Genomic DNA, 25856 nt, shown 5'->3' with positions numbered 1-25856 from the left:
AAGCCCATTTAACATTGTTTGCTATGGTAAAATCGGGTCCATTCAGCCATTTAACCTGAAAATCGTGTCCATCGGGCCTATTAACATTAATTCCTATGGCAAATCGTGGGCATCGCGTCGCGGCCATCGTGTGCACATTTATGGCCAGCCGCGACGCGACCGACGCGATTTCCATGTTTAACATGGGTTTCAATGGGAAATCGTGGGCATCGCGTCGGTCGCGTCGCGGGCAGACATAAATGTACCCGCGATGCCCGCGATGGGCGCCGTGCTAGGTAAAGAGTACCGATAGAACTTTCAGCATCATGGAGGATCACAGATTAAGCACAAATTTCGATCAAGGAGATGAGCAGCGACAACTCCATGAGAGAGAGAGAGATAGGAAAGAGACTACAAAAAGAGAGAACAAGAGAGAAGACAAAAAAAAGAGACATAAGAGCTTTCCAGGTAATTAGGAGAAGCTCAAAACTAAGAGGGGGAGTGCCATAGTGGCAAACCCTGATCATGGAGGCATGGTTAGGGGTGTAAAATAGGAGTACAAAAGAGAGGAGCCTATAGTGAGCCACTAAGGGAAGGTGAGAGAGGGTTGCGACAAGAGAGAGAAGAAGCTTGTCCAGAGCTAAAGCAAGTAAGTGTAAAAGTGACAGTGAAGATAACACAAAAAATCGCTAAGAAGAATGATTCAAAGAGATTAACTGAGAGCTAAAATATTAGATGTTGGTAAAACATAACCTGAAAAGTTTAAATATAACATCGCTATGTAGACACAAGTCTAAATTCGTATATAGCCAACATGACCTAGAGATAACAATAAGTAACTGTAGCATAGAAAGATAATCCAGTCCACCATTTAAAATGAGATAGATGAGAGATTAACTATATAGCATAAGGTCTAGAGGCATATAGTACAATATATACATAAAAAGAGCAAGGATTTTACTATAAGAGGTCTTCTGCGAAAGCGGGTAAGGGTACCAGATTATGGTGAGCAGGTGTCGTTATGCAGTTGACCATTCAGGTATGGGAGCCGAGGAGGGAAGGCGAGATGGAGTATTCGGCAAACAAAGAGTTTCTTCTATATTTTCGACAATGCCAAATTTTTGGAGAAGTTCAAAATCTTGAAGGGGTGTTTAACACTATGAGTGGTCCCATTCTTAGTAATTATAAATTGAAACTGGAATCCCCATCGGTACCTGATGGAATGACTCCTGAGAGCTTTGGTGACGTTGATATCTTCTTTTTTAAGGTTGTTTGAGACAGATCTTGGAATATTTGTAGTTGGGAATCTGCATAAGTAATTGGTGGAGATCCCTGCACTGTGGCCACGATGCGTTCTTTGGTGTGATAATAATGAAATCGCATTATCACATCTCGGGAAGGTTGTGTAGACTGAGGTTTCACCCTAAGAGCCCGATGAGCACGGTTCAGGCTTAGGGATATCAGGAACAAGATGAAGAAATAGATCTTCTGAGTATGATGGGAGGGTGTCATTAGTGACCAACTCGGGTATGTTGCGTATGCAGATATTGTTCCTTCTGTTCCTGTTTTCGAAATCTTCAAGGTGATCTCTATAAGATTCCATGTCGGCAAGTTCTTGTTCAACTACGATTTGGTGGTTGCAAACCTCATCCATTTTATGTTCAAGGGCATCTAAGGAGCCTAAATCTGCTAGTTCTCATCTCTCTATGGTTTTAGTAACAATTGAGACAACATCTTTAGCGGTAAGCGTCGACTCGTGTGGGGGTATCTTCAGAGTCAGATATTTGTTCTGAAGTAGACAACCGCTTAGTGAGAGAACCTGTTTTCTCCCACGCTCGAAGAATATTTGGTTTTGCGTTGCCTGAAGCTTTACGGCTTCTTTGTGACATTGTAGGTTTTGGAGAATAACAGAGTTCAGGAGTATGTAACTCCAGATACCGGTGGAGATTAGAGAAACGTCAGATAATTTGGAGACCCAATCCAGAATAATAGTTAGCAAGATAAGGAAAGCTTCATAGTAAGTTTCATATTCTCCCACATCCCTTAGATCAGGGCTGGGCAATTGCGGCCCTCCAGATGTTGATGAACTACACATCCCAGGATGCTTTGCATTAGTTTTGCTATGTGGCCATGCTGAAACTGATGCAAGGCATGCTGGGATTTGTAGTTCATCAACATCTGGAGGGCCGCAATTGCCCAGCCCTGCCTTAGATGATGATGGTGTTAGGGCATTGTTTGGAGACAAGAGAGTCACGTTAGATATGTCATGGGGAGGATCAGTACGGGGTATTAGAGGTAGTTATAACCGAATATACCCTGAATTCCGATTTTCCTGCAATATAGATAATATGCCTTCCTCTGTAGATGATATAGGAGAAGGGCAATACGGCAGCTAATGTTGTGGCAAAGTTTATCAGATTACTATACTATGCTCTATAGGGTGGTTAAGAATTTCCAATCTGATCAGAAGGGCTGTAGTGGAAGATCAAGGCAGGTTCTGAAGCTGGGGCACTGAATCCAACTGTCTATGGGTTCATGTAGGTATAGGCCCACAAATCACTGCTATTGGTGAGCTTTGTTGGGTATAGTAATATATAAAGGTTTTAGCTTCTGATTGTCAGGTAGGCCACAATCCGCAGGAATGCTCAGAGCGCTGGGTGGTCAGGGGGCGTAAAGAGTAGAGGCCAGGCTATGCAATGCACCTTAACCTTTGGTGTTATCCTAAAAGGCAGCACTCTAACACTGAAAATGTAGTACTGAGAAATCAGTGCAGCCTGTTTCTGCCACATTCAAGATGGCCGCCAATAGAGGGATAGATTGCAGGGTCAGACAGAGGATTTTTGCAAGGGTAGAGGGATAAATACACCTTGTGTTGCAGCCTGGTAGGCTTCCAGAGAAGGGCCAGTGTATGTGTCAGCACTCTGGAGTCTTCACCCGCAAATTTGCGGCAGGCGCCCGCCACGGATCCTGCGATGCGGCTGGCTGGGGAAATTTAGGTTCCGGTTCTCGGGTAGGCAGCAATCCGCGAGTGGCCGCGAACGGCCACCCCGACTGCCTCCCACTTGCTGTAACGCCTGTACCTGGGACCTGAGAGGAGTCTCCCAGGCTATGAATCAAATGCTGATAGTGCCAAAAGAGGGTTTTTTAAGCCTGCTACAGCAGGAGCTCGGGCAGATCATGTCCTCCTCAAATGGCTGCCAGCACCACGCCCAACAGCCCTGTGCAAAATTATAAATGCATCGCAGGTAGGATATTCAGATCCATTTGCAAATTCCGGAACATCTAAGTGTACCTTCCATATGAGGAAGTCTAAGTAAGTCTGAGACTTCCACTTATCTGCTACAGAGACAGGCTGGAAGTGGTCAGTGGTAACGTCTGAGACCCACCCCAAAAATGCCTTGGCATGCTTGTGTTTCTTTCAACACAAACCAAAAATGCCATGTTTCCACCCATAAATGCTGGCCTTTGTTAGGTTAATGTTAGGCTACTACAAGGGAGAGTTAGGGTCATTGGGTTAGATAGATAGGGTACCTATGGGGCCCCCGTTGGCTTCTGCCTAAATAATAGTATGTCCTAAATGATCTATCTATATATCTATCTATCTATCTATCTATCGGGAATGCTTACTAAGATCAAGTGTGTATGAATGCACCCATTCATACCCATTCGATCTTAATTACAGTTGGGATCAGCAGTTTGGCTGATTTACTATCAGCCAAATTCAACTGATTTGCTGTTTTTATGAACATATGAATGAGTACACCATCGATAGAACGTGGACGTATATGGCCATGAGTTCTTTGGTGGCTTATTTACTAACATTCGTACTGCTGAATTCAGCCGGGAATTCAGCAGAAAATACAAAAGGAAATTGCAACACATTTTCCAACCATATTGGCCCTTATTCAGATCCGATTGCAGTACAAATTTGTTTGGAAAATGGGCAAAACCATGTGCACTGCAGGTGGGGCAGATGTAACATGTGCAGAGAGAGGGGCCCATTTAGATTCTACTGGTGAAGAGGACCGGACCTACGTAATCAAGAAAGGTAAGTATATATGTATGAAGTGTGTAATTTTTACATGTGACATGATATTGCTGGCTGTTGGAACCCAGTGCTGATTATAAAAATAGGGGGACCCCTATTTTTTTGTCCCGTATATTTTTGTAACCAGGACCGGTCCAAGAGCCCAGTGCTGGTTATAGAAATACAGGGGGACCCTATGCAATTTTCCCCCTGTATTTCTGCAACAAGCACCAGCACCAGCTTGGGGGCAAGTGTGTGGACTGAACCTATGGGGATCAAGACAGGTAAGTATGTATGCAGGGGTGGATCCAGGATAAAATTACAGGGGGGGGCACCATGATAAAAGAGGGTTTGGGTGGGGGAGGGGCGGTGTTAGTGGTGCCAGTGTACATGCTAAGAGAGCAGCAGAGAGAGGGTGGAAATGAAATAAAAAATAGGGCCTTGCATTTAAAGTATGCAGGCCCACCATGGCGACAAAAGTGAAGCAAAAGGGGCCACAACCCCTAGGAAAAGGGTGTGTGGCCACGCAACAGGGGGCGTGTCCTTGAGTGTAGTGTACCACACCATATACAACTTCTACACATTATGCAACAAAATACTAGACCCCATTATACTTGCCCCTTACACATCATGCCAAATGGAATGAGCCAAAATTCACATAATGCCACATGGATTGAGCCAAAATTCAAATAATGCCACATGGATTGTGTCAAAATTCACATAATGCCACACGGATTGAGCCAAAATTCACATAATGCCACATGGATTGAGCCAAAATTCACATAATGCCACACGGATTGAGACAAAATTTATAAAATGCCATACGGATTGAGACAAAATTCACATAATGCCACATGGATTGAGCCAAAAGTCACATAATGCCACACGGATTGAGCCAGAATTCACATAATGCCACACGGATTGAGCCAGAATTCACATAATGCCACACAGATTAAGCCAAAATTCACAATATGCTTCATAAACAGGGACATTGTCCGCCAAAGGCGCGCATTAAACATTTACACCATAATGTCCATTACATGTTAAGTTACACGCCATTACAGTATGTCCATTATGTATTATGCCAAACACCATAATGCCTATTAAAAATTATGCTACATAAGTGCTGCTTTTCTACATGCTCATTGCCATGTGGGATTACATGCTCATTGCCAAGGGGGAATACATGCTCGCGGTAAATGGGGGACAGCCGCCGCCAGGCAGAAGTGATAGCCACTGACAGTGGCAGAGCCTGGCTGTATTCAGAGCACTGCAGGTCCTGGCTATTTGATATAATACCCCTCTCACACCAGAAAATACATTCCCAGGTTGGCCCCTTTTACACCAGCCTAGTCCCTGCATTTTCTGGTGTGAGGGGGAGAGAAAACCACCCCTCCCCATTTAATCAGTTATCTCATTTAACCGGCTATATCTTCGGAACCAACTGACCCATTTACATGAGACAAGTATCATATTGAAGAACTTTTGAGTGGGCTTTGAGAGATTTTGGTCCAGTGAAACTGGAACGTTTGGTTCCAGAGTAATCTGCCCTCAAAGCACATGAACAGCCATGAAATTACATTTCAAAAATAAAAAAATCTCTGGAACCGATTGACCGATATGGACCAGCCTGGTATCATATTGAAGGCCCAGCGATTTGGAATTGAATCAGATCAAACTCCAAGCTTCTGTGATGCCAGAGGGGGAACTGGCAACCGTCGGAACCGGGTGGGGGTTGGAATTAACGGGTCCCATATTATCCTACGGGGAAAATGTTACAGCTTTGCCAGGCAATATCTCCGGTTCCCGGGGGGGCTAGAGACACGGGGCTGGGCTCGTTGGAAAGCCCTGGTCCTCAGCTACAAAATGAAATGACAGGGGGGCACGTGCCCGGGTGCCCCTCCCCTTGAATCCGCCAATGTATGTATGCACTGTATGTATGGAGTGTATAATACATTTTAACTTTCTTGTGTGTATGTCAGTTCTTTGGGTAATGTTAAGGTTTTCATGAGTAATGTATCGGTACACATAGATCCTATGGAAGCTTCCTTATTGGTAACATCACGAGAAACTGCTATGTGCTTGGAAAATACTTCACTTACCGTGAGTGGGGTACGCTTTACTTTTGAATGAACCATAGGTGATTTCCATATATAGAAGGAAAAGATACTGTACCTTGTTAAGTTTATTCAACCCTCTATGTGAGGTGAGCAAGATACACAGGAACAAGATTAACCATTGAAGTGTCAATTCACTCCCCTAATTAATTTTTTTTTATGGTGCACATTATTATATTGTAAAGGTTCTATACATGTGTTTTTCTTTTCTTCGCTTACATCAGAGCTGGTGCTACCCACTCAGCAAGTCCTGCAAAGCAGGGAGGCACCAAGCTGGATAGGCGCTCTCCCCGCTCTGCTATATTGCTGATGTGGACTGCCGCTTCCAGCCTCTGCAGCCTGCGCCTGTCTAACTGTGACACAGGCAGTGGCGCCAACAGCAGGAAGAGTGAGCAGCACCTGGTCACTCCACTGCAGCCCCAAGCGCAGACTCCACTCTACACATCCAGTCTGTGGCAGCCTTTATAACCAATCTAAAATCCTCACAGCATCCTCACAGCTTACATTGCTGGGAGGTTTTATAGATTGATTATAAAGTATGTCACAGACTGAACTAGCTGAGTGCTGATCAAAGTACAGATAATTTCTGCTAGGGCCCCCAGGCTAGCTGCTGTCCATCAGTAGAGGCAGAGGGGTGCCACTATCAGCATCAGGAGGCCCTGACAATCCGTTGTCTTCTTTCCTGTGTAAGGTCAGATACTCCTACATCTATGTATGATTGTGGGGTACAGGCACAGGAGGGATGTGTGATGAGTATACAATATGGGTGCGAATGGGGGGCATAGGGCCAAGAACATGTAATCTCTATGGTCCAAGAGCATGTAACTCTCCCTGGCAATGAGCATGCAATTCCCCATGGCAACAAGCATGTAACCCCTGTGTCAAGGATCACGAAACCCCCTGTGGCAAGGAGCATAAAACCCCTGGAGTCAAACAAGAAACCCCCTGACAATGTGCATTTAACTCCTGGCAACAACATATAGGTAAGCTATGTGATAGGCATTGCAGTGTGTGTCATAATGTGTAATGTGAATTATGGTGTGTGTCTTAATGTGTAATGGACATTAGGTTGTGTGAAGTAATGTGTAATGGACATTACAGTGTGTGTCAAGATGCGTAATGGGCATTTTGGTGTGCAGCATTATGTGTAATGGGCATTACGATGTGTGTAATACAGGCAGTGTGCCTAATCAGCTCTAGCTGGCACAATGTGTAAAAGGGGTATGACTGTGTGGTTTAATGTGAAAACGGGAACTACAGTACTGTGTGGTGTAATGTGAATTGGTACTATTATAAAGTGATGCCCCTTCCACACGAAACCACGGTTTAAATTTTTGCTGCGCTCCAGAGACGCACGCACCTGTCTTTACTGTTTGTGTGAGAGGGGAGCACCAAATCCATTTCTGGCACAGGGCACCAATATGTCTAGATAATACACTGCTGCAACTGGAAACATGTGTTTAAGAGGCACTACTTTTACAGGCATTATACACACTTTTTTTAGTGTGTGCATTCAGCACGCAGCCTAGGTAAAGTATGGAAGGGCGCAAATTTATAGTTTGCAGGTGGGCATCAAACACCCTAGCACCGGCGCTGCCTCACATATTGAGTTTACCTAAAACACCTCATCAACCCCCACTGGAAAGAATATTACAGTACCTTTGGAACACTTTTTTTACACATACAGTATTAGAACATCCAATTCCTTCAAAGGATCCCAGAAGGTTGTGAGGGATGTATAGAATTGTTGTCACATTTATTGTTACAGTATGTATTATTGCATATTATATTGTCACAGCACCATTGGATTACACTATTACTCACCCTCCTTTTTTAAACTTTACTGTTTTGAAGATGTGGTGACATGTTTTGGGGCATAGTTTATCTCGGGCTGCAATGCACCGATAGGAGTTGATATCTACACTTTATCTATTTAGCAAAATATGAATGTTTCTCTCTGTTAGCATACAGTATACAGTTGAAGGCTTAGTAAATTCAAGAATTTTCCATAGTACAGTCAGGGCCGGATTTGCCACTAGGCCCGTGAGGCACGGGCCTAGAGGCGGCACATGTTAAGGGCGGCAGCCAGCAGTGTCGGTATTATGGGGGGGCGAGCTATGCAGGTGCATGGAGCGCTGCATGGCTCATCATCCCACAGCAGCAGCAGCATCCCGCCTGTCAGCTGTCATCCCACACCAACAGTATCCCGCACCTCGGCGTCAGCGGGCTGCAGTGCTGCTTGCTCTTGGGGTCTCAGTGCTGCAGTGAACTCCGGGCTATGCAGAGCTCCCCGAGTGTCCTCCTGGGTGCACTATGGGCTGCAGCGCCCTCCCTCAGCCCTGTTAGGGTGTGTTGCACCTAGCTCCCGCTGCTGCTGCCGCCACCCGGATATCTCAGCCGTCTCTCTGCCCGCCTATAACTGCTGCTGCTGCTGCGGAAGTGTGCTGAGTCCGGGCTGCCGGTGCCCACCACCGCCGCTATTGCCACCGCTGCCGCCCGGATGTTTCAGCCCTCCCTGCCTGCCGGTGACTGCTGCTGCAGAGGAGGAGCACATTGTCCGGGCTATGGGTGCCCACCACCACCACCACCACTGCTATTGCTGCCACTGTTGCTGCCTCCCAGGGGTCTCAGCCCTCTCTCTGCCGCCAGTGGCTTCTGCGAAGGAGGAGCGCGGTGTTCTGGACCAGTGGAAGAGGTAACTCCGGGGAGCAGCCCACTTGACCTCCCTCCTATTTTAAAAATTCAAAAAGGGTCCTCTCTGTCCAGGTGGCAGCTAAAAAGTTGGTGCCTAGGGGCGGCCTGACCCCTAAATCCAGCCCTGAGTACAGTAATTAAAATTTTTACTTTTAATGGCATAGTCAGCTTTCTGCTAAAGTTTAATGGTTCTGACCTTTCTCTATACAAATATAAAAAGCTCTATACAGAAGCAGCCTGTGTGTTATCTACAATTGTTAATAGGTGACTAGACAACTTTTAGATGGGAGTAGAAGGGAGTGACAGATGATTGATGTAGTCCTAGAAGTTCCTGTTATTTTCAGAGCATCACTAACATCCTCACAAATTGCTCACAATACATGCTTGAGGTAAAATGCTGAAGCCATCTGTATGTTTGTTCATCCAGATTTTTCTATGGCTGCAAACCCAAGTGAATTTGATGTGTGAGAATGGAAACTACACTCTCAATGTGATTATGCTGAAAGACAATTCAACAGAATGGAACCTAGAATCTATTAGAAAAGCAATAAACCTTGGGCTGTTAGTACTGAGGAACGACCTAGAAAAGGAAGGTATGAAACATTCTTTAATTATATTGCCATATGTATTGCTTGTTTGTATTGTGCATTATTGGTGTCACAGTAGTCAGTATTGGTATCTCAGTGCTTGAGTCTTGGGTAGTTATCCCTGTCTTTCTGTGGGTTTCCTCACAATACTCGAGTTTCCTTGCAAAAAAAGAAATATGATAGGTGATATAGATACATATACATACATAGGAGGGGAGGTTTCGACTGTAAACTCCAATGGAACAATTACCAGGAATGATGGGATTCATTGGTTACATGTCTAAGATTGATATTGCATGATATGTTTGGAGTTGTTGTAAATACATTGAAAATAATCATGGCAAAATAGAATTAAACTGTTCAATATCGGAGTCCTACTCCCACATTATATACACCCGACAAATGGAGGAGCCTACTGTAGCCAGTACAATATGGATTGCCTAAATATTCTCCTGCCTGAGGTGTGTTTCTCTTTTCTTACACTTCTTTTACTGACATATATTGTGGACAAATGAATAGCTAATTAAATCATCTTTACACCTACAGTATCAATATGTCCATATAAAGTTTGCAAATACATATAGCAGCAGTGATAAAGCATGCTTAAAATAAATTAGTTATACAGTATGTTGATGCCCTCAGGATCTGACTCAGTTTCATTATTATAGGTAAATGCCTGAATACATTGGGTATGTATACTTTGTATATAACTGTATTCACACCCATTGACATTTTTCAGTTTATAATATTTACTTGCATCATTGAATGAAAGTAGGTTTGCGAATTATTACCACTGATGTGCCAGCTTGATGTACTGTACCTAGAATAGTAATGCAGTGCATATTGCATTGACTAGGTGGGCAAAGCATAGATTTGCTGCAAGTACTTCCTTTAAATAAAAGAAAAAAAGAAAGAAATATCGTTTCTTATGTAGTAAATGTCTACCTGTTCGTATTTGGTTTTTTTTTCAGAAGCTTTCATTTTGCTGTTTTTGTTTATTTGACATTCCATATTATTTTGGGTCACTCTTTAGTCAGAATTCGCAATAATTTATGTGGATTCTAAGATGTAATTTAAAAAAATGAGACGGAAAGAAAGGTATTAATAATGTACTTCAGCAAATGATCACATTTGTTCAATATTGCCTATATTGGAGGCAGACTGTCTAATTTGAACAAATTGTACTTATTAATTACAGAATTCTGAAATCTAGACAATACTTGCATGATCCTTTCAGTTATATAGGGACCCAATTCAGAGATGTACACATACAAGCTGGTTTCCTTACATCTCTAGTGAAGCGCATATGCAAATAATGCCCTACAAAATTGTACACAGTGCCCTATAAGACTCAGCATGATTAACGTGTGTGGACAGGGTGTACATGTATTTGAGGATTGCCAAAGCCAGTTTCTGCATCTTACAATGGTCTCTCAGATGACCGTTTTGCTACTCTGTCCATTTCTGAGTCTAGCCTTATTAGTCATAGTAAATGCAAACATGATTTGTGAAGTACAATGATATGACTATTGCATGAGCTAGGTATGATGTAATGTGACTGTAATCTACAGCATTTTCCGTAATAGCATTACAGTAGTATATGAGGAACTTAAGAACTGTGCAGTTATGCTCCACCCTTGGTCAATAAGCAGGCTAATACACGCCTTAAGGTGCCCATACACGGTGCATTTGCACCGTTCGATGCGCACTCCCACGGGCATCTCATCGCACATGACAAAAAGTATTTGCTGCACATACTTTTTGTACTGCCTTCTGATCGCATCACACGCAAATCGCATGCAAAATGTATGCGTTGTGATGCGATACAGCCCATAACGGGCCTTTCTAGAGAGGGTAAGACTAAAATAACCTGAGAAGGGTAAACACTGCAGTACATTAATCCAACATCAAGTCATGTAATGGTTAATTCAATATCTATACAATATTATTGGCAGTCATTTAGTGTAATTATTTGGAAAGAGAAGAACAAAAGAAGACTATTTATCAAAAAGTTATTTAATTATTGTTAGAATATTTATAGATTTATTGGTATACATTTAATTAAAATAAAACATGTTTTCCTACTCCAGCTGTAAAACCGAGCTCACAATCAGGCAGTTAAATGGTGTAAACATTGGTGTGTTTATATAGACAGCATACATACATACATACATACATACATATATATACATATATACACACAGATATATAAAGTACAAGAAAGTGAAACAGATTTGGGGGCACACAGGTATTGTTGAAAACACAAAACAATTGTGAAGCAAGTTTCTGTGTAACTGTAGTGAAATGCTTTATAACACTCCTCATCGTGTGCATGAGTGGCATCTCCTTAACCAGCAGAAAATGTGTTGTTAATCACATAATCAATTAAAACACAGCAAAGAGAGAGAGAGAGAGCACCACCTAGTGTAATAGGGCGAAATGTCTCCCACAGCATAAAAAAGTGGTAGCACAACCTATATTGTATAGGTTTCTTTGGTCAGGTAACGTCAGTGTGTACCGACATTCAACTGCAGTGTTAGTATAAGACCAAAAATGTAAATAACCTTATTAGGATCAAATTAGTCCCATCATAAAAATCAATAAACTGGAAATATGAAGGTAAATGGGGCTAATTCAACATTGGTCGTTTTATAGACAAAATGGAGTGGACTGTGAGCAGAAAGCTGCCGCCATGCATTCGCAAATGCATTCACAATTCCCGGATCATTGAAGAGTATCAGCCGCCTGTGCAAATTGTGAATAAGTCCAAAGCTTCCACTAATCTGCAACGGTATCCGGACTATTTGTAGACAACAAGTAGATAGACAGCCATTAGGTCGACACCATTAGTTCGACAACTCAATAGGTCGACATGCTTTTAGGTCGACATGTCATTAGGTCGACATGTCATTAGGTCGACATGCCATTAGGTCGACACTGCCATAAGGTCGACAGTCAAAAGGTCGACAGTCAAAAGGTCGACATGGTTTTTTTCACTGTTTTTTGAGCCGACATGTGCCGACAGACGGTATTTCATGCCCTACCATCCACTAGGGCGTGGAGTTAGATTATAATAGTGTGCCGGGAGCAGCGAGGCACCGTGCCCGAAGCATGGCGAGCGAATCGAGCGATGCGAGGGGCTGCGGTTCACTTCAAACTGTGTCCATGTCGACTGTGTCGACATTTGGGTAAAAAAACAGTGAAAAAAAACATGTCAACCTTTTGACTGTCGACCTAGACGCTGTCAACCTAATGGCAGTGTCGACCTAATGGCATGTCGCCCTAATGACATGTCGACCTAATGGTATGTCGACCTAATGGCATGTCGACCTAAAAGCATGTTGACCTATTGAGTTCTCGAACTAATGGTGTCGACCTAATGGCTGTCTATCTTCTTGTTGTAGACAAATGGTCCCGCATCCATCTGCAACTGAGCAAATGCCATGTTTTTGCTCAACTTCCTGTCAGTCAAATTGTGACTGGATTAAGAATCTGAATGTTTGCATTTTTATTTACAATTTGAGCCTGTGCATATTGAACGCATACAGTCAGATGATAATCGCTCTCAAGTTAGCAATCCATGCTGATATAGGCTCTAAAAATTGACATTTAATAATGCAATCACAGACAAAATTATAAAAAGACACACGTACAAAACTAAAAACATTTATGACCTATCTGTCTATTTATGGATTCAGGTATAGCAATCCAAAATGTTACATTTTTTAGTGGTGAAGTCTCACAACTGAAAAACAAAAAGCTTTGGTTCTGTACCTGCCCAGTTTCCAAATGTCCACTTCTTCCCGACAGAGTATGATAGATGAAATGCCTCCCATTCTGCATTCTGTCTTTTGTGAAAGCTAACCAGCATGTGAGGGAAGCATCAGAGGTGAAGAAGATATCCAGTGGTGGTATTAAAAAGTGATCTGGGAGGAGGCAGCTTGAGGACTGTCCATCTCAGGATCTCCTTGTGAACCAAGAATCTTACAAGCCTCAACTGGAATAGAGATGACTGAAGGTCCTGGAAATGTTTGCATATAAGGGTTGCATGGAGAAAACCTGGATCCAAAACTCTCATCTTTCCTATAACCATGGTTTAGTATCCCAAGGAAAATTGGAGATAAAAAGCATGGGATACAACATTTTCTATCTCCATCTGTCTAAGGGTACTGCTATTGAGAAAGTAAACGACTGTGAGAAAATCCAGAAAAACAACTGATTGACAAGCCAGCAGTATTGATATGTTGGAATTTATGGAAAACCAGAGAACTCAAATGAACTTTTTCTGAGATAGAAGTACATCCTCGTTCTCCTCGCCTACCAGGAGGTTGTCTAAGTACAGTAGATGATGCATTGGACTGCTTTCTGATGCAGATGTGTGACTACAGCCTTAATAAGGTTGGTGAGTGTGTAAGAAGCAATGAGTAGGCCAAACACCATAACAATCCTCTAGTTGGGAGTCATCATTCCACAGAAACACTAGCAGCCTCCTGATATTCTGGGTGGACTTGGATTGTATAAAAGGTCTCTGTGAGGTTGATTTTGATACAAAAATCATTATTGACCATCATGAAAGATACGTTGGTCAGACTTTCCATACAGAAAGAATTACCCTGTATGAACTGTCCTTTTAATTTACTGGTAAAATATGGCTGATACAGTTATTTTTGAAAGTGACTGCCAGCTCTATGTCACCCTGATATTATTATTATATATATATATATATATTTTGGGGAATCCGCACTCACGGCCAGCCCCTGTCAACGTTTAGGGTGCTCCACTTAAGCAAACATCCAACGATGTTCCCAATATATCACAGGTGTAGAGCCAGAAATAGATCCACAAGGAGCACTCACCAATAAGACCAATAGTAATTTAATGGTACTTGTTAAAGATACAAAAACATCTTACTTTTGTGAGGAGGTCGACGTTTCGGCCACTAGAGGGCCTTTGTCAAGACAATTCACCTGGCACATCCGTACAGCACAAGCACATCAAGTATATATATATATTACTCATTCTAGCAGAGGACTGGCATTCTTTGAGTGAGGAAATATGTACTGTAGCATGGAAACGTATGGAGGGTAAAGAACAGGCCTTTTTCTATGATTTTTCAAAACCACCTGTCTGTGGTAATATGTCTATAGGAAGCTACAGTATTGCAGGAGGAAGTCAAGGATAATGGAGTACATAAAGGCCACTTACAGTATCCTATGTCTTTCCTGGAGGGGTTTGCCTTGCCGGACACAGCACCTTTTGTGACTCATGTCCAAGACATTCCTCCTCTGAGTACTCTGGATATGCCTTTCTGGTCTGGAGTTGAACTTCTGGCTACAAGAGAATAACCCTCCTAGCCATTTGAAAGGCTTGGTGATCCCTCTGGTCCGCAACGGACTTGTAGTCTTGCTAATAGCTTTCAAAAGGGAAATTTAAGAAGCTACAAGAAGGAGTCTATGGAGTTGCTAGAGACTCCTTCGTTCTGCGATTTATCCAGTTAAAACCACAGTGGGCCATAAGCATCTGAAACTTTGAACTGGATTTTCCGCAGTAATTTATCAATAGTGTTACTCTGGGCATTATCACCCATGAGTACAGCGAAAAGTGGATCAATATCTGGGGAAAAAATGGCAGGGATGTCCAGAATTCTGGTAAAGTTGCAGAGAACCATTTCATCCTCATTATTGAGGGATGTTCTTAAGGCTAATTTGTCAGGATTATACAACTGAGAATGCTTGCTCAGTGCCATATGAGATCTGTATAATTTAGAAAGAGGCATTCAACCTTCCAGACTTTGGCCTTTTGCAGGTTGCTATTCTTGCCTCTGTAAGAAGATGCATTGGTTCTAGTAACCTCCTCTGACTCCCAGTCCACAGAGTTAGTGATGTCTTTGTAATGAGTGAGATAGGGTTAGCGAGTGCTGCTCACTTGCTTCTTTATACTAGAGCTGTTGTGCATAATGCCTGTCAGAGGAAGGAAAGATACGCCAGCCATGGGCTGGAGACTGTGGTCAACTGCAGGCCATGGAGGTATTACAGTTAGGAGCAATACCTGGGAAAGAGGTGTTTTTCCTAAACAGCTCTAGAAGAAACACCACTTACTGCAAGTGCTTTTTTTAAATGCATATGAAGTGCCCACATGTCCGTGACAAGCAGCATCAGCAGAGCCGGCCTTAGGCATAGGCAAACTAGGCAATTGCTTAGGGCATTTGGAATGATAAAATGATATGCAGCATGCCTATATTCTGTGTGTGAGTGAGGCTGTATCTGCATATGAAATAGTGTATTCATGGAAATCACTGTAAAATAGCATTCCGTATGCAGGTACAGCCACAGTCGCACACAGAATATATTTATGCCACATATCATTTTAATCATCGGAAGCTCCTTGTGTGTCCTGGTCACATAACAATGCAAATAAGACAAATTTTCAGCAAAAAAAGGCACCCAATGTTAGCAGAACTGGCCAGGAGCTGCATGGCTTATTGAGTCAAGATGTATGAGGAAACATCTGTATCCAAGCCGAGGCAGAGGTCACAGTGTTAGCAGCTGTGCGAGTGCTGTCAGCGGGTGGGTTGGTTGTGCAATAGTGTTCGGCATATGTGTAAGGGGCATTATGTGTGTCATGTATAAATGCATTAATAATGTGCAACATATGTGTAATGGGCATTATGTGTGTCATGTGTATAAGGGCATTAATAATGTGCAACATATGTGTAAGGGGCATTATGTGTGTCATTATGTGTATGAAGGGCATTAATAAAGGTTGGCATAATGTGTAAGGGGCATTATGGTTATAAGGACATAATTATGTGTGTTATGTGTAAGGGGCATTGTTGTGTGGTATTATCAGGGGTGCCGAGAGAAAGGAGTAGGGGGTACAAATTACCCAGGCCAAAGTCTGATGGAAGGGCCCAGTGGGGGCCCCGGGCCCCCTCCCCTTAAGTGACAGCAGCAGCTGCAGCTCTTCTCCTCTGCCCAGCACACACTGCTTTGTGCTGGGTTGCAGTGTGGCCATGGAGGTGCTTAAAATAAAATATTTTCTCAGGATTTTTTTCTAAGGGTATAATGTGAATAATGTGAGGAGTGTACATAAGGTAAAGTGGTACTACTGTGTGATGTAACGTGAATAAGGGACACCATTGCATGATATAATGTGAATAAAGTTGCACTACTGTGTGGCATAATTTGAATTGGGGGTACTATTAGGTGGCCATGCCCCTTCCCAGCAAGAACACACCCCTGTTTGGGCTGCGCACCGAATGTGTGCACTGTTTCTATTTAAAATATTGCGTGTAGGAGCACCAAAATGATGACTGCTATGATGAGGGTTGATGGTGCTGGGAAAGGGGAGCAGGGTCAGAGGTGGAACTAGTGGCGGTGCTAGGGGGCACCAGCCGAATTCTTACATAGGGCATCATTTAGGCTAGGGCCGGCTCTGAGCATCAGCACTCCCTGATCCCCATCTATATGAGAAGATAAGTGCACCAGCTAACCCACCAGCTGTTGTTAGGTGGCAATACTCCCGACAAACAAAATCTGCTGACATTAGTTTGCTTATGATAGTTAATAGGGCAAGCATATAAGGGGACTGTTTGTGTATCTGCAATATTATGGTCTGTAAGACATATAACCTTATGCTTATGATCATCATTTAAATTGTATTGATGCTTTTGTTCTCTGTTTAGAAGATAATGGGGGAAATTGACTAAGCTAGATTCGTAAAAAAAAAATAGGTGTATTAGGTGATCCGAGCCCGCACGAATGGTAGTAATTCGAGCCCAGATCCGAGTGGTGCTCAGAGCTTCCTGCCTGACTCGGATCCGGGCGCGCGGGCAAAACGTCATCGCCCGGCATCGGATGCTCGTGAGATCCGGAATCCCTTAAATTGCGCCTCCCGCACCGCCATTTTCACTCCAGTCTAGTGGCAGGGTGGAAAAGGGTGTGCTGCTGCTGTGCACTTTCTCTGCTGGGGCCTCGTGTGCTGCTGTGTACTGTGTCTCCTCTCTGCTCAGTGGGATCACCATAGCAAGGACGACTGTGTTCTTCTGCTGTGTACTGTCTCTCCTCCTCTGTGCTGGGGCCTGCATCTGCTGTATAGTCCACTGGTACTGCTAGTGCCTGCACTGCCTAGTAGCTGCCAGTACCTACCTACCTACTGTGTATGATTCCAGTCCGCTGGTGCCACTGCTAGTGCCTACCTATTATCTTCTGCTGTAATAAATTCCAGTCTGCTGGTGCCCTGCCAGTGCCTACTAGTACCACTACCTACCTATATATTAAATTCCAGTCTGCTGGGGCCCTGCCTACCAGTACCTACCTACTGCAGTATATAATTCCAGTCTGCTGTTGCCACACCCTACCTCCTGCTGTATATAATTCTAGTCTGCTGGTGCCCTGCCAACCAGCACCTATCACAGTATATAATTCCAGTCTGCTGTTGCCACTGCCTACCAGTACCTATCGCAGTATATAATTCCAGTCTGCTGGTGCCACTGCCTACCAGTACCTATCGCAGTATATAATCCAGTCTGCTGGTGCCACTGCCTACCAGTACCTATCAAAGTATATAATTCCAGTTTGCTGTTGCCACTGCCTACCAGTACCTATTGCAGTATATAATTCCAGTCTGCTGTTGCCACTGCCTACCTACTGCTTATAATTTCAGTCTGATGGTGCCCTGCCAGTGCAAACCAGTACCTATCACAGTATATAATTTCAGTCTGCTGTTGCCACTGCCTATCAGTACCTATCACTGTATATAATTCCAGTCTGCTCTTGCCACTGCCTACCTACTGCAGTATATAATTCCAGTCTGCTGTTGCCACTGCCTATCAGTACCTATCGAAGTGTATAATTCCAGTCTGCTGGTGTCACTGCATGCCAGTACCTATTGCAGTATATAATTATAGTCTGCTGTTGCCACTGCCTATCAGTACCTATCACTGTATATAATTCCAGTCTGCTCTTGCCACTGCCTACCTACTGCTGTATATAATTCCAGTCTGCTGGTGCCCTGCCTACCAGTACCTATTGCAGTATATAATTCCAGTCTGCTGTTGCCACTGCCTATCAGTACCTATTGCAGTATATAATTCCAGTCTGCTGTTGCCACTGCCTAACAGTACCTATCGCAGTATATAAATCCTGTCTGCTTGGGCCACCCTACTGATGTATATAATTGCACTCCAGTGGTGTTGTCCTGTGGCATAATTCCACAAAAATAATGGAGATCCAAAATATGGAAGATAAAAAAATAGGGAATGATGAAGAGTCACTTTTTCATAGTTCTGAAGCTGCTGCCACTTGTCATGACATAGACGATGAAATAGCATCAATGTCGTCTGCCAAGGCCGATGCCCAGTGTCAAAGTAGATGGCATGTAAAATCAAAGCCAAAGTTAGGTAAACGGACTCTAAAATATAAATGTATATCGGTGGAGGAGAAATGTAAACTTGCCAATATGCCATTCAAGACACGGAGTGCCAAGGAATGGCTAACGCCATGGCCTACGTGCATGACTAGTGGTTCAGCTTCAAATGACGATCAAAGTCCTCCTCCTCTCCCCCGCCCTATACAAAATTTAAGAGAGTTAAGCTTTCACCGACAAACAGACAGCAAACAACTCTGCCTTCTAAAGACATTTTTTATCACAAAACCCCAAGGAGAGTCCAAGGGTGTCAGTGGTTGTGATGCCGGACCTTCCCATCAATGTACATGAAGAGGTGCCTCCTTTAACCATTTGCAGTTCACCCTCTGCATATGCTGGAAGGATCACCCACAGTCTAGTTCCATATTTTAATAATGAAGGTGTCAATGTTGTACACCAGGATATTGCTGTAGCTGGCACTGAGGAGGAAGTTGACAAGGAGGATGCCAACGTGGTTTGCTTAAATGAGGCACCAGGAGGGGGGGGGGGACAGTTGTTGTCCATGTGATGAAAAAGCCCATCGTCATGCCTGAGCAGAGGACCAATAATCCACCTCTTTGGTCTGGATTTTTTTTTATCCAAATCCAGACAAATGTATTGCCATATGTAGCTTATGTAAAGCTTCAATAAGTAGGGGCAAGGATCTTGCCCACCTAGGGACATCCACCCTTATACTTCACCTGAAAACCCTTCATAATTCATAACTTTCAGCAGTCCAGGGACACCTAAATCCCTTGGTCCTTATACTGTATCCAAGCACCTGAAAAGCACACCAGCAACTCCCTCCTCATCAATTTCCTCCTCAATCCGGATCGGTGGGAGTCCTGCGGGCCATGTCACCATCATGACTGACTCCTCTTCTATCCAGGATTCCTCCGGAGGATCCTGCAGCGCTACGCCAACTGCTGCTGCTGTTGCTGCTGGGAGTCTGTCATCATCCCAGAGGGGAAGTCGTAAGACCGCTACATCTTTCACCAAGCATTTGACCATCCAACAGTCATTTGCCATAAGGACGTATGACAGCAGTCCTCCTATGGCAAAGCGGATAACTGCTGCCTTGACAGCTACAGTATGTTGGTGTCACGCGTGCATCCGGTGTCCGCCATCAGTGGAGTGGGATTTAGATGATTGATGGAGGTATTGTGTCCCCAGTACCAAATCCCGACTAGATTCCACTTCACTAGGCAGGCGATACCCGGGGTGTACAGAGACGCATGAAAAAGTGTCCTCAGTGCCCTGAAAAATGCAGCTGTACCCACTGTCCACTTAACCACGGACATGTGGACAATTGGATCAGGTCAAACTAAGGACTATATGACTGTGACAGCCCACTGGGTAGATACATGACCTTCCGCATCAACAGCAACAGCATCTCCTGCATGCCAGCTCCTTCCAATGCAGGCTAGGCTGTGTATCACCAGTTTCAGTAAGAGGCACAATGCCGACAACCTCTTAGGGAAATCATCTCGCAGTGGCTTACCCCACTTAGACTCTCCTGGGGATGTTGTTGGACAACGCCAGTAACATTGTGCAGTCATTACACATGGGCAATTTCCAGCACATGCCATGTTTTGCCCAAACATTAAATTTGGTGGTGCAGCATTTCATAAAGAAATGTTAGGAGCATGCAGGAGATGCTTGCGGTGGCCCGCAAAATTTGCGGACTCTTTTGGCATTTTGCCGCTGCCTGCTGAAAAACTCCTCAAGCTGCCCTGCCATCAGCTTAAACAAGAGGTGGTGATGTGCTGGAACTCCACCCTCTATATGCTGCAGAGGATGGAGGAGCAGAAAAAGGCCATTCAAGCCTACACAGCCACCTACGACATAGGCAGAGGAGCTGGGATGCACCAGACTCAAGCACAGTAGAGGTTAATTTCCGTGTTGTGCAAGGTTCTCCAGCCACATGTGAAGTCAGTTCCGACACTTCCAGCTTGAGTCAGGTGATTCCCCTAATCACAAAGAAAAAGGTAGCGCTTGGACCAATGAGGATTTACAATAAAAAAGTTAACATTTATTGGTACACATACATCTTATAACACATTAAAAATTGAAAAATTAAAAACAAATTCAAAATCAAGGTTCACTGCCCACAGAGCCACTAATGTCAATAGGTTTTCCAGGGGGAGAGAAAACCAAAAATGGGGATCCGCTCCTATTTGTGCCGCCAGATGAAAGAACAGGGGACCAGTTGGTGAAAGCGGGGAGTATTGTACTTCCCTTATGCAGAATATAATTTAGATGAGGTATAGTTACCAGTGCAGTCCTTATGATACGTAGCTTTGGGAGATCTTTAATCCTTTTATGGATAGCGTGTATGCTGTGTCTTCCCTTGATGCTGGAACGTGAAGAAGGACCAAATGTAGCACTGTAAAAAGGTTGTCCGGTCCACTGGTAGGGGTGGCTGGTTGGATCCCAACAGATCTTAATTCTACAGGTGCACTGCCTTTCCAATTAAATCTGGGTATATAAACCCCCAAGTGTCCAGCAGCTTTATACCTTTGAAAAAGCTGTCCCTGTGTGACAGCGAAATGCGTCAGGAGCTGCTCTATTCTCCTGCCCCCAACTGCCACTTTACGCACCTGCACTTTACCTGTTGGGATCCAACCAGCCGCCCCTACCAGTGGACCGGACAACCTTTTTACAGTGCTACATTTGGTCCTTCTTCACGTTCCAGCATCAAGGGAAGACACAGCATACACGCTATCCATAAAAGGATTAAAGATCTCCCAAAGCTACGTATCATAAGGACTGCACTGGTAACTATACCTCATCTAAATTATATTCTGCATAAGGGAAGTACAATACTCCCCGCTTTTACCAACTGGTCCCCTGTTCTTTCATCTGGCGGCACAAATAGGAGCGGATCCCCATTTTTGGTTTTCTCTCCCCCTGGAAAACCTATTGACATTAGTGGCTCTGTGGGCAGTGAACCTTGATTTTGAATTTGTTTTTAATTTTTCAATTTTTAATGTGTTATAAGATGTATGTGTACCAATAAATGTTAACTTTTTATTGTAAATCCTCATTGGTCCAAGCGCTACCTTTTTCTTTGTCTTTTCTCCATTTTTTTGGGACCTACTCAGTCCCAGTGGTAGCAGCTTTACAAAGCAGCCTCTGTCAGCGCCCATCCAGCTACCTGGTAGCTTCTTGTCTGTCCGATTCCCCTAATCAGGCTGTTGCAGAAGCAGCTGGAGAAAGTGAAGGAGGAGCTAAAGCATTGCAATTACGCAAAGCATGTAGCTCTTGTGGATGAAACCCTTCATATGCTTTGCCAGGATACGAGGGTGGTCAGTCTACTAAAGTCAGAGGAATACATTCTGGCCACCGTGCTTGATCCTTGGTTTAAAGCGTATCTCTGTGTTTCTCTGTTTCTCTCTTTCCGGTGCAAAGACCTGCTGGTCAGGAGATTGTCATCTGAAGTGGATTGTGACATGGCCACAGCTCCTCCTTCATTTTCTCCCACACCTGTGGCTGCGAGGAAACAGCTGCGATTTCCCACATAACCCACTGGCGGGGATGCAGGGCAGGCAGGAGGTTGTTTGGACATCTGGTCCGGACTAAAGGGCCTGCCAACAATTGCTGATGTGTCTACTGTTGCTGCATTGGATGCTGTCACCATTGAAAAAATGGTGGAGGATTACTTTGGTGACAGCATCCAAGTAGACATGTCATATGACAGCATCAAAGTAGACAGTCCATACCTGTATTGCCGGAAAAAAAAGGCAGTTTGGAGGCACCTGTACAAACTGGCTCTATTTTACCTGAGTTGTCCCCCCCTCCAGTGTGTAATCTGAAATAGTTTTTAGTGCAGCACGGAACCTGGTCAGTGAGCGCCGTAGGAGGTTGCTTCCGCAAAATGTGGAGAAGATGATCTTTTATCAAAATTAATTATCAATTCTTGAATGAAGTCCAGGAGGGACCTGTAATTGTGGAGTCCAGCGGGGATGAATTGATAATCTGTGAGAATGAGGAAGTATGCACTGAAGGGGGTGAGGAATCAGAGGAGGAGGAGGATGAGGATGACATCTTGGCTCTATAGAATAAACTGTACACTCTTCCAATCTCCATGTGTCTGTGTCTCCCACTTGCTTTACTTCCTGGTGTATCACACCTCTTTTACATCAGTGGACTACATTACTAGGTAAAGAAAACAAATGGCGCTCTGCCCTGTTGTCCCAAAATTACTTATACAGTATCAATCTGCTTGGTAGTCAGATTTTGGTTTTATACCAAGATACACACAGAGGGAAAGGGGTTATAAGACACTTTGGGCCTTATTCTAGTCCACTCTTTCTGACAAAATCCTTCTAAGATGGACAAAACCATGTGCACTGCAGGTGGGGCAGATGTTACTTATGCAGAGAGAATTAGATTTGGGTGGGGTTTTTCTTCAAAGTGAGATCTATATTGCAGTGTAAAAATAAAGCAGCCAGTATTTACCCTGCACAGAAACAAAATTACTCACCCAAATCTAATTCTCTCTGCACATTTTACATCTGCCCCCCTGCAGTGCACATGGTTTTGTCCGTCTAAGAAGGATTTTGTCAGAAAGAGTGAACTAGAATAACCCCCTTTGTCTAGAGTTTATCCCCCATGTGCACAGGGTTCAGGCAGCGTGAAAAGGAATATCTAATTCCTAGTGTGAGAACAAAAGACAAAAGGGGGGTACACGTGCTAGAAACAATGTATATAGAATAATATAGAGAATTTATTATATGTATATATTGCACTGGCCAGTGGCAATCAATTATTTAAAATAACATATGGATATGATAAAAATTAATGATAAATACAAAACACATCAAAGGCTGCAATAGTAAATTTAAAATGCAAAAAAAAAAGGAGCAAAAAATAAAAATAGAAGTTAATTATAAAGTTATAGCCTGTGGGTCCCAAGCTGCTGCTGTCCTACTGCTATATTTGAGGCAGTAATCGATTTTAAAAGTAAACCAGTACTTGCTTTTTGGATAATTGACAGGCAGATGAGGGATCCAGTTCTGGAGCTCAAGAAAGTGTAGAGGGGGTATTTAAAAGCTGTATGACGCGTTTCTCCGCCTCCTGTGTAGGTGTCAGCGGCTTCATCAGATATTCAGATGATGTGTATAAGCTGGTTTAAATAGGGAGTGTTTGTAGATCTTTTGATTGTTTAGCAGCTGTGGTGCCGTCTCTCAGCGTGTGATCAACCAATTCTTGCGGGGACAAAAAAGAAAGGGGTGGGGTTCTGGAAAAAATGGCGCTGAATGAAGAATATGTCTGTACTTATCTTTATATGGGGGTTCTTCTGGTTGATGGTATTTTTTGCTTGAGAATTCGTCTCCAGAGCAATGGGAATATGAAAAGATAAGATTTGAAAAATAGAACGATATGATGGTCTATCTTTATACTGAAGGGTTAATCAAGAGAGCATCCAGTGTTAGCAAGGGGGCGTACCTCACTTACACTGGTATGTTGTATAATACACATATAATGGTATATTTTTAGATGAGGGGTGCGTACCCGTACTCACGGCGTATTGGGTGTTGCCACTCCTCAAACGGTTTCTTTTTGGATATCCTCGTTCAGAAAAAGTGTGCAATTCTTTAGTCATAAAAATAATTTATTTTCATAAAAAAACACACCAAAGTTAAAAATTGTTTTTAAAAATGTGTCTTTCACTCCTATGGTGTGGTGAGAGAGGTAAGGAGATGAGGTCCTGATCCACGGGGTAGTGCCGGTATACACCCAGGTGTCAAATAGTGGGATCTTATCAACCATGCCTTGATAAAGAGCCACAGCTCGAAACGCGTTGGCAGGAGGAAGGTGCCTTTCTATCCGAAAAGTGTTTGAGGTGATGGTTGGAGAGAAGGTAAGATCCCACTATTTGACACCTGGGTGTAAACCGGCACTACCCCGTGGATCAAGACCTCATCTCCTTACCTCCCTCATCACACCATAGGAGTGAAAGACACATTTTTAAAAACAATTTTTAACTTTGGTGTGTTTTTTTATAAAAATAAATTCTTTTTATGACTAAAGAATTGCACACTTTTTCTGAACGAGGATATCCAAAAAGAAACCTTTTGAGGAGTGGCAAGACCCAATACGCCGTGAGTACGGGTACGCACCCATCATCTAAAAAGATAACATTATATGTGTATTATACAACATACCAGTGTAAGTGAGGTATACCCCCTTGCTAACACTGGATGCTCTCTTGATTAACCCTTCAGTATAAAGATAGACCATCATATCGTTCTATTTTTCAAATCTTATCTTTTCATATTCCCATTGCTCTGGAGACGAATTCTCAAGCAAAAAATACCATCAACCAGAAGAACCCCCATATAAAGATAAGTACAGACATATTCTTCATTCAGCGCCATTTTTTCCAGAACCCCACACCTTTCTTTTTTGTCTAGACATTCATTGGATCAATAGGGATTGATCCACGGGTTTGGAAATCCAGGCAGCAGAATTATAGGAGCGCCACACTTATTTCCACCTTTCCAGAAAAATCAATCCTTGCGGGGGTTTGCCGGGTCTGGCCAATCCGGGGCCCGTCCCTTAGTGGGTGCATCATGCCTTCTTGCGTTATACGCCTTGATGTAGTGGTATGTCTTGTGGGCGCATTTCCCGCCCCCTTGTGCATTCCACGTCTCTCACTGGCATTGACACGCTCTTATTCAGCCGCATTGACTGGATCGGGAAGTGCACTCTAAGCCTCGCTATGGGATATTGCAAACTCAGCGGCTCGACTTTATTCAATTGTCTCCAGGCATTCATAGTCTGCATATATCAGTTTGAAAGTTTCAGAGACCGTGCTCCTGTCCATTTGTGGAGAGAGCGCATGAAAGGGTCAATAGATCCCATGGGCCTGTTATCATATATACCTGTATCGGCCATCTTGTTTGTGGGCAAAACTGCCCTTTGGTCAGAATAAAGGGCATCAAGTCGCTATAGTTGTCCGCAGTACTTTAGGACTTTATAGTTGATCTGACATAGGTCACATTTATCATATGTAACAGCACACTATTTTAATTACACCAG

General features: G+C 43.5%; 1 protein-coding gene across 1 annotated transcript in view; it reads left to right on the top strand.

Moving 5' to 3' along the window:
- The first annotated feature begins 305 nt into the window (after positions 1–305).
- The window catches only part of GUCY2C (guanylate cyclase 2C), a 140049-nt gene continuing 114498 nt past the window's right edge, over positions 306–25856 (top strand). Inside the window, exons 1-3 of the mRNA XM_083158185.1 lie at positions 306–447; positions 4235–4290; positions 9245–9410. Of these exons, the coding sequence (XP_083014311.1) occupies positions 306–447; positions 4235–4290; positions 9245–9410 (364 nt within the window). The remainder of the gene's footprint in view (positions 448–4234; positions 4291–9244; positions 9411–25856) is intronic.

This window comes from Crinia signifera, chromosome 8 (assembly GCF_055691185.1).
Source record: "Crinia signifera chromosome 8, ASM5569118v1, whole genome shotgun sequence".
In the NCBI taxonomy this organism is placed as follows: Eukaryota; Metazoa; Chordata; class Amphibia; order Anura; family Myobatrachidae; genus Crinia; species Crinia signifera.
Note: the sequence above shows the minus strand (reverse complement) of the source record. Positions and strands in the feature narration are given on the sequence as shown.